This window comes from Echinops telfairi, unplaced genomic scaffold (genome assembly GCF_000313985.2).
Source record: "Echinops telfairi isolate 266 unplaced genomic scaffold, ASM31398v2 ScPeMD7_31;HRSCAF=116, whole genome shotgun sequence".
Classification (NCBI taxonomy): Eukaryota; Metazoa; Chordata; class Mammalia; order Afrosoricida; family Tenrecidae; genus Echinops; species Echinops telfairi.
Genome location: NW_022103928.1, coordinates 36,525,905 through 36,536,230, shown reverse-complemented (window position 1 = coordinate 36,536,230; position 10,326 = coordinate 36,525,905). Strand labels below are relative to the sequence as shown.

The 10,326-nt window shown below is 39.9% G+C and overlaps 1 protein-coding gene across 3 annotated transcripts in view; it reads right to left on the bottom strand.

Moving 5' to 3' along the window:
• NCAPG2 (non-SMC condensin II complex subunit G2) overlaps positions 1–10,326 on the bottom strand; it is a 71,288-nt gene that overhangs the window by 60,290 nt on the left and 672 nt on the right. For 2 of the 3 annotated variants that reach the window (XM_045290058.1, XM_045290059.1), the window contains exons 2-4: positions 8,513–8,635; positions 1,802–1,990; positions 943–1,057 (exon numbers count right to left, since the gene is read on the bottom strand). In XM_045290058.1, the coding sequence (XP_045145993.1) occupies positions 943–1,057; positions 1,802–1,990; positions 8,513–8,590 (382 nt within the window). In that variant the 5' untranslated portion in view covers positions 8,591–8,635. The remainder of the gene's footprint in view (positions 1–942; positions 1,058–1,801; positions 1,991–8,512; positions 8,636–10,326) is intronic. The other variant, XM_004702336.2, reaches the window with a different exon arrangement.

The following is a 10,326-nucleotide window of genomic DNA, read 5'->3' as shown; positions in this document are numbered from 1 at the left end:
CCCCCGAGCAAAAATTCATAATAAATCAATATAATAAAAAGACATATAAACACAAATGACACTGAGAACGAAAAGCTTCATGAAAGAACCTGTCACAAGAAACTAATTAAACTTGTGTTGTGAAGGATAAGGGTATTGTTCTTGGAAGATATTCTTAAAAGTCATTACTGGAAATAAAATTACTTTATAAAATACTTTGATATAAAATTTTAAGACTTTCTCATAAATTCAGACTAGTGATCTTCCTAAATTAATAACACAGTTTTACAGTTAAATTACATGAAAAGTACTATAATTTAAATTTTAACACACAAAAACTCCCTTAGAAGTAAAAATTATATATCATATCATTTTCATATGCTATTTATAAAACAATTCAATGCCACAAGTTTGGTTAAATTGAAACTATCCTGCAATAATCATGAGTTTGGGGGAATTTATAGTAAGAATATTTCTCCTTTAACAAACTCTTGATCATGAGCCTACTAATCAAATAAAAAATTACTGAAAACCATTAACAGCAGCAATTATGTTAGGTCTGCTCAATAATGCACATCATCTGAAACATTTAAGCTTAAACTTAAACTCTAAGGAGCCCTGGTGGCACAGTGGTTAGCAGTTCAAAACCAGAGCCACTCCTGGGGTGGGGGGAAAAAGACCCAGCTTTCTTCTAATCCTCTTACAGTCTCTGAAACTCACAGGGGCAGATCTACCATGTATCATAGGCTCACTATAAGCTCAATGGCAGTGAGTGAGAAACAAAACGAATTATTCAGGACAGACTTTTCTAACTGAAATAAAGGAGCTAGAATACAAATATGCCTTAATACCAATTCTGTCTCTATGTTAAGCAAACCTCAGGAAATCTAGTATGTACCTTTTCCAAGTATCATTTAGATGGCCTACTTCTAAAAATGCTACATTAAAACCAAGTCAACTCACCATTTAATATAGTAGCACATTCTAGTAAGGCTTCATAGTTCTCATTTTCATTTATTACTGATATACAAGTAATAACCACAGATGTAATTGCATGAATTACTTCAATGTTTTTCTTCTATAAATTCGGAGAAGATAATCAAAGAATTAAAATCACCAACTTAAACTCAATTTTTGAAATTAAGTTCCTAAATTTTTAATAATCAGTCCGTGCTTCTAGCTCATTCTACACAGTAGAGTTGAATATATACAAAGTACCACAGTTTTCCTAAAAGAATAGCAACATTGAGTAGAGATTAGTAGGATTGAAAAGTAGGTGACACGGAATCCAGGAACAGTAATGGGCGTAGCTATGCGATGCCTGGAGAGCAGGGGGAAGGTGGAACGAGGAGGGGAGGGAGGGGGACCAATCGCAATGATTGACACATAACCAAACCACCACCACCCCCCCACCTACCCACCATGAACAACAGAAACTGTTGGGGAAGGGAGACAGCATTCGGTGTAAGATATAAAAACAATAATTTATAGTTTATCTAGGGGCCACAAAGGGGGCGGGTAGGAGGGGTGGCTGACACTAGGGGCTCAATAGAAAGTAAATGTCTAGAAAATAATAACATATGTACAAATGTGCTTGATACAATTAATGGTAGGATTGTTACAAGAGCTGTAAAAGCCCTCAATAAAATGTTTTAAAAATCACAGATCAGACTACAATAAAAAAACTTAATTTCTTAAATTCCTATCTTTTAATTTCAAAGATTTGAGAATGCCTCATCATAATTTAACATTCAATTATAAATACTAAAAAACTATTTCTCAAAGAAAATGAATAAATTTTACTTTTGAATATCAATACTACCATTTCCAAATCATGTTCTATTTCCATATCATCTTCTCTCTTGATTTCTACTATCTGCCACCCATCTACTGGGCTTTCTAACAATATATCGGTCAATAAATTCTTGAGCCTTTCCCATAGTTCTTCTTTCTGTTTCCTTGATAATGCATCCAATAATTCATTCAGATTGAAAGGGTCAGAAGCATCTTTCTGTAAAATAAATACCAAATGTTACATTTGAATACAAATTTAGCAACAATAGTATGGAAGGTGCAGGCCTAATTAAGGTTTCAGTTCTGTACATAAGGCTGCTTGCTGTGAGTCAGAGCTGACTCAAAGATTCTTAACAATAATTCTTTTTATAATGACATCCAAAGACAAAAATTTAAGTGCTAACTTAGTTACAAGTTCAAGACTTTGGCTGCAGTTTACAAAATCCTTACATAGACAGGGAACTTGTAGGACTTACCAGAAGAGTCGTAGATTTCTCTTCCACCTATTCTTCCCTAGTATCATAATCTTTGAAGTTGAAAATTTCACCTGAGCAAAAGCATCTCTAAAATCCAAATAGCTACTATCCTGGGGGCCTATATTTAGCTTACAAAACTATGCTAGAGTTAAAAAATAATGATAGTAAGAAAAACAGCAATAATTATTTAACCATGAGAACAGATCCTAGCTTTTCCTCCCCCACCCTCCTAGTCATCCTCCAACTGTCAAATATATATATGTATATATGTGTGTATATATATATATATATACACACACACACATATATATACACACACACACTGTATTTATTAGAGGCATTGGGGCAACAGTAGAAATTTTAATATGGTTTAAAGATTAAATAATAGTATTATATCCATGCTAAATTCCCTCATTTTGAAAATTTAAAGAATAAAAGGACCATATAACGATAACTAACTCTCAAATTACTCAAAAAATCATCTATAAAGAATGTCAAAAGATAAAACAAGCGGTAAAAATTAGTAAATCAGGGTATACTTAAGATTTCTTTGAATTCTTCCCGCAATTTTCCACAAGTTGTAAATTATTTTAAAAGTTACTTCCCAAATAGAAAATAAAAGCCATCGAGCAAGAATTCCATCAGCATCCTGCCATCAAACTCAATTGATATAAATGCCTGTTTTTCCCTATCCTGCTGCTGAAATTTTATTCGCCCTTCTAAGCACATATCAGTCCTTCTCAGGGACTTTATCCTCTCCATTATGCCTCCTTTTCTTTATCTTCTAATGGCTCTTAATATTAGCATTTAATATTATATTCAAGTATCTCCTTTTCCAAGGAGCGCTGATAGTATAGTAGGGCTTCTAACTGTAAGGTCAGCAGTTCAAATCCACCAGCCACTCTGCAGAAGGAAAATGAGTACAAAGCTCCTGCAAAAATTGACAGCCTCAGAAACCCACAATGGCAGTTCCACTCTGTCCTATAGAATTGTTACAAGTTGAAATTGACTTGATAGCCCTTTTATTAAATTAAATAACTATAATCGCTCTCCTAGAAGCCAGTTACTACCATTATCTAATCTTTCTTACAGCTTATCAAGAAGTTAGAGTTCTACCTCACAACCCCACAGCAACCGCCCTTGACAAAGTCAATGAAACACAATGGCTATGCTTAAGCCATACCACACTTACCTCTCAGCCCCATTGGGCACTACTAAACACTCCACACACTGTGGCACTGGCCTTTCTTGGTTTATTTCCTATCTCTCTTGGAAACTTCAGAGAACAGAATCCGAAGCCCTATCGTGGCCTGTTGTTCTTGGGTGCTGTCCAATTGGTGTCAACTTATGTTGAGCCTACAGTACCCCATAACAAAACACTGCCCATTCCTGTACCACCCTCACAATCATTGCTGTTTGAGTCCACTGTTACAGACACTGTACCAAGCTGTCTCATTGAGTCTATCTCACTAACACTCTACCAAGCATGATGTCTCCCTCCAATGACTAGTCACTCCTCATAACATGTCCAAAACACAGGAGACAGTTTCACTATTTTCTCTAAGAAACAGTACAGCTGTGCTTCTTCCAAGAAAGATTGGTTTGTTTTTCTGGCAGTCCATAGTACTTTCACTATTCTTCACCAACACCATAACTCATTTGTCTCAGTCTTGCAGACTATTTTGGGGGATTCCAAAGGTCAAGCTTGATGGACATTGTCTAGATTTCACATGTAAATTAGGCAAGTTGAAAATACCACAGCATACTCAGGCGCACCCGAGCCCTCAAAGTTACATGCTGATTCTTTAACCTTTTAAAGAGGTATTTTGCAAAAGATTTGCCAAATGTAATATATTCCTATGGCCTTAACTGTGGAACCAAGTAAAGTTAAATATGCTACAACTTCAATCTTTCTCTATCATGATGCTGTGTACTGGCCCAGTTATGGGGATTTTTGTTTTATGTGGACGTGTACTCCATATCATGGCCTACAGGGCCCTAAGTAACCCTTGCCTATTTCTCTAAGTATAACTCCTGCCGTTCCTCCTCTCTCTTGAAGCCAAGGCTCTTGGCTTTCAAAGCATGCTCCTACATACATCAAGGTCTTTAACGTCTTTTCACATTCCTTCTGTCTAGAATTCTCTCCCAACAAATCTGCACATGGCCCATACTCATGCCTTCTTTTCTTTATGGTCTGTGAACACATATTAGTTACTCAGGCATATTTTCTAACTAGCCCAGTAAAAATTATAGCCACCTTCTGCCATATTCATCCTCTTGCCCTGCTTTTTTATTTTACACATTTATCTATATGCATCTTTCTCTACCACTAGAACATAAGATTCCACTGTCTCCAATCAGAGCCAAACTGACCCCCTCCCTAGAAGTACGTGCTACAAAGGACAACACTAAATCTATAGGTTGGGGAGAGGGGCCGGCCTGCCACGCCCACATGGAAGCAAACCAAGAAGGAAAAGAGAGAGCGAGAGTCTAGACCGCATATCAGCACACCGAGCCCTGAGGACAACATCCCTACGCGGAGCTGCAAAAGCACAAATAGGACTGTAGGGCTGACAACAGCTCCAGTAATGATGTCCCTTGCTGGAGAACACCGCGACAGAGGACAATGTTGGGGACACACAGCGGGGGGTGAGTCTGGTCTGAACCCCCACAGTGAAGCGAACCAAGAAGGGAACATAACAGATCAGTAAGTAGCAAAGCAACAACCCCCCCCCCCCCTGCAAAAAAGACTTCAGGCTAGAAGGGGAAGTTCCCAGGACCAGTGGGGAGATAGTCATAAAGGTCAGCAGACAAACATGGCATTATGTATGCTTTTTCGAGGGTTCTTGCTAGGGTTTTTTTTTCTTTTTATTCACTCTTTTACTTTTGTTTTGTCTCTGTTATTGCTGGTTTGTCTACCCATATAAGATAGGCATGGGAAGAAAGCCAGAGGAAAAAGTAAAGGGACTGATGGTTCCAGAGGACCTGGGGGGAGGAAAACGCAGGGGAAGGGAGCAGTGAGCAAACAACTCCATAGACGGAGGAACAAATAGGGAATTAAAATCAACGAGGACATAGTAAACCTAGGGGTGTTGGAGCAACCTAGCTGAGGAATTACCAAGAAGCAGAAGAAGGGCAAGTGTGATGGTGGGGCAGGAGAAAGGTAAAAGGAAACGGAGGAAAGATCTAGGAAGCAAATCTATGGGTAGAGGTATAAACATAGGTGTACAATTATGTAACTATATTAATTCATAAAAATAGAGGTATTGGTCTATGTACAAATATTTATATGGCAATACATTGAGGTAGTGGGCCTCTGCTCAAGCCCTTCCTCAACACAAGAACTCTTTGTTCTAACAACCTGCCATTCTGTGCTGCTCACTCTCCCAGCATTATCGCTGAAGACATAATGGGTGAAAAAGCAAATGTGAAGAAAGCTGATGGTGCCTGGCTATCAAAAGATATAGTGTCTGGGGTCTTAAAGATTTGAAGTTAAACAAGCGACCATCTAGCAGAGAAGCAACAAGGCCATATGGAAGAAGCACACCAGCCAGTACAATCATGAGGTGTCAACGGGATCAGGTAATGGGCATCAGAAGAACCAAAACAAATAAACAAATGAACAAAAACCATATGGTTGAGAAATGAGGTTGGAGCAGAGACCCAAAACCCATCTGTAGACAATGGGACATCTCCTCACAGAAGGGTCACAAGGAAGGGATGAGTCAACCAGGGCGCAGTACAGCACCAATGAAATACAATATTCATCTGGCTCCTTGAGGCTTCCTCACCTCCCAGTATCATGACCCCAGTCCTGCCTTTCATTTCAGGCTAGTCTGGAGCATGGACATTGGTACAGAAAAGAGATCAAAACACACAGAATCCAGGTCAGATCACCCCCTCAGGAAGAGACATGGGAAAAGTGATACCAGGAGGGTACAGGGGAAGGTGCAGAGAGGAGGGGAGAGCCACACCCTCCCCCCAGTGGGACGAGCAACAGAAAACGTGGGGGAAGGGAGACAGCGGTAGGTGTATGAAAATAATTTATAATTTATTATGGAATCACGAGGGTAGAGGGGAGGGGGGAGGAAAAAAGGAGGAGCTAAGGCCAAGGGCTCAATCAGAAAGTAAATGTTTAGAAATTAATGATGGCAACATAAGTACAAATACTTGATACAATAATTTCTGAGGGGATCGAGGTAGAAAGGTCAGTTCAGAAGGTTATAGAGATGTTTGGGGGGATTCCCAAGGACAACCTAGATGGGCTTTCTTGAAGGAAAAAGGACAATCAGAGGCTTATTAGGAAAAGTTGGTAGGGGGGCGGAATTGAAAACAGCATTGGTAAGAAAAAGGCCAGGAAAGTTGCACCAAAGAATTGTTTTCTGTCACAACGTACCCATTCTTCAAGGGTATGACGGGCTGACCTATGAAAATTTTGTTAGAAACCTTAGCTCCACATGCTCTACAGCCCTGATGTTGCTCCTTCAGACTCCTTTACATTCCCAAAACTAAGAACAAGGAAAAGAAATACAATTTGAATCCCTAAAGAATGGTAAAACTGCCATTTGACACTATATAAATCTTTTCTTTTTTTTTTTTAGGGGGGGGTTCTTCAAGGAAGGGTTAGAGATGTGGAGACACTACCTACAGAAGTATATAGACCTAGATGGAGGTTTTGTCAAGAAACAATAGCTTCATATTTTTACATTTTTGTTTGACAAAGGTCTGTGTGATTTTATAGCGATTGGTTTTATTTTGTTTTCAACTTACCATCATATAATAGAAAACATCTAAAAAAATATTTTCAAGTGATTGAATATTCCTTAGTCCTGCTTCCTCCTACACATCTGTCACTGATCCTCAAAATTATTACTCATGACCTAATGGTATGATACATTTCTGTTTTATGAAGCGTGTTTTAAAATACAAAGTAGTTCCACACAATATTCTAAAGCATTTCAGCATAAGGCTAATTTCCCATTTACTTATGTGAAGCTTCATCCAGAAGCACTCCGTGTCTATAGAAAACTACACCCAGCACTAAGGGATTACTCAAACCTGCACACACACCTAAAACACCAGCATGTGTTCTGAGCCACACACATCTACATCTGCTGTGATAGTATTACCTCCATTTGATTTCATCCTCCGCCCTCCACGTCACCATAACATGCCGGCTATCATCTCCCAATGGCTTCCGAACCACACTCTGCCCTTATAATTTCCCCTCTTTCTTCTCAGCCTAGTTTGAATTCTTTTGTTTCTTCTGTCACTCTTTTTTGATCTTTCTCTCATTCTATTGGAAAATAGTCTAGGGAAGCCTGGGTACTCATTTCTACAAGCAGATTTCAGGGCTCTTTCAAGTCCATTGGGCACCTCATCTACTTGGATTTCCCACCAGCAGTCATTCAACACATCCAAACCTAAATCTCCCTTCTCCCTCCAACCTAACCCTCTTCCTACCTTCAGTGTCACACTGCCAAATCACAAACCTAAAGATCTTCCTTGACCTTTTCCCTCCCTCTTCTTCAACCAGTCACATCTCTTGCATTCTCTACCCTACTCATACTGAACTTGCTTATCTTCTTTAAACACAAGGTGTTTTATCTAGCCTTTACAGCCATCCCTTCCGACTAGAACCATCCTTCTCCATTTTTGCTTCTGAAAGGAAAGCATTCTAGGATTGGATTTACTCCTCCTTCTATTCCTCCCTTTGCCTTTCTCCACGTAGGCACTCCTACATAGTATTTATAATTGCCTGTTTGCAAGCAATTTGAAGGCAAAAAAGCAGCATTAGTTTTCCTCACATAGCAAGAGAACAATAAATATTTGTTTAGTAAGTAAAACGTCATAGCATTAAATCATTTAGCACCCTTACAATTCCTCTCTGAAAAGAAAGCAGAATACGTACACCATTTGTCAGTAGTTGCCATTAGCAGTTCTATTCCATTATAAAGAATTGTTTGGGTTTGGGATTAAAAATATTGGTCCCTGCAATTATTCACTGAGATATAACTGACTTATTTGGGACCCTGCTGGGAGGGCTGGCCCACTCATCTGCTCCACAGAGAGAAAGAAAGGCTTGGCAATCTGCTCTCATAAGCACTACAGCCTAGAAAACCCGCCAGGAAGTTCTTGTCTTTCACATGGGGCTGCTATGAGTCAAAATCGGGCTCCATGGTACCTACAGACAAGAATGATTGTTAGGGAATTATTTTATATTAACAATCAAAGTAGCAAGAAAGCCAAAACATAAAACTTACGTGAAGCTGAACAAACTGCAAAAAGTCTTCAGCACACTCCTTAGACACCGCCTGTACAAATGCCTCCCGCTTTTCCATGGCAGATGAAACTGTTTTTCACATGACAATTATCCTGGGACCCTACTGGAAAACATAGCCATACTGTAACTGGCATTTGTAAATGTATCTTTCCCAAAAAGTCTTAATTTGGCATTAACATACAAAGATTTTAAGAAATTTACTGTCCCACCTATTGCAAGCAGCTTCTAAAAATTTCCAACTTAGAAAAGTTATAAAACAGAGGATATTATGATTAATGATGTCTCCTGTGGCCCTCACAGGTCCATGATCTCTTCCTTTTGGGTGCAGATGTCAGGCAAATCTGCAGTAGCTCAACAAAGGAACAGGGCCCTAACAACCCTGCTATCAAATGCTAAAGACTCCCCTTAACAAAGCATCATTCTTGCAACAAGAAATCCGCCCTACTGTGACAGTCAAGTGATTGGAAACAACAGTATTTGTGCCACTTGAGTATTAGATTGTGCCTGAGGAGACCCAATCCAAGCACGCTCCTCCCACACCTGTGGCCTCATGAGAACTCAGGTACTGGTAATTGCACTCACTCTCGTTCAACTTTAAATCACCCATAAGACTCTGCTAGGAAGGATGTCATACCTTCCAAGAAAAACCCATCATCCCAAAGATGAACAACAAAAGTTACCCAGTTGCACCAAGTATCCCTTCACTTCAAATAAATACAATATTTAAAAATAAATACCTCCTGTGCCATTATGAATCGTGTGATATGGGAAATAATTTGATGGCAATAATTATTGGGATAGGAACAATTCTTAAACAGATGACAATTCTGAAATTAAACAAAAGGAGAAAATAATCTCCATTTAATCACTCCACACCTCAGAGTGAAGCCTGGCCCCCTCATCCATCAACTCAAACGGCTGGGCTAAGTAAAATTTCCCGCCTGGAGGAGGGATCAGAGTGGGTGGCTAGTAACAGGAATGATGTACCAATGTTTATACGATCTTAAACAATAAACGCTAGTCCAATTAGAGGAACTCTGGTGGCGATGGTTACACACAGCTGCTAACTGCAAGGTCAGCAGTTTGAAACTACCAGCGGCTCCACAGAAGACCTGGTTCTGCTCCAGTAAAAGAGTTGGTGTCAGAAACTCACAGGCTCTGTCCTACAGGCATCAACTCCTCGGCAGGGGTTAAGTCCAAAAAAGCAAGGAGAAAGGTGAGGTTTTCTACTCCTGTCAACAGTTCCAGTCTCAGAAACCCGCAGGCGCAGTTAGTTCTACTCTGTCCTGGGGAGTTGCTAGGAGTCTGAATCGTTCATATTTTTTTAGTTCACACTCACGCACTAAACATGGCAACACTTTATTTATGTTCCTTATATTGTTTGTGGCTGCAACAAGCATAACAACGATCTGAGGATGGCACGGGTCTGGAGAGTGTCTCTTTCTGTTGCACATACGTGTTCGCTATCAGTCAGCACACTAACTCGAGAGCACGGACCAACAAAACAGCAACAACATAACTTTGTGTGCCCAAGACCTCGCCCCGCCCCACAGCAGAATAAGTTTTCAAGGAAAAGATACGTCTTATCCATTCCTACATCCCGGTGCTTTTCACATAGTACATCCCCTTACAGCCAGCTGGGTTGTTTTGTCACCCTCCTGTGTGAGTTCATTCTGCATCGCCTCCCGTGAGACCCACTCAAGAGGCAACGCAGAGGCGGCACGCCAAGTGTCCGTTCCCTTGGGTTCAGGTAGAGAGCAAACACGAAAGGGCGTTGGTTCTGAGCTGTGGAAA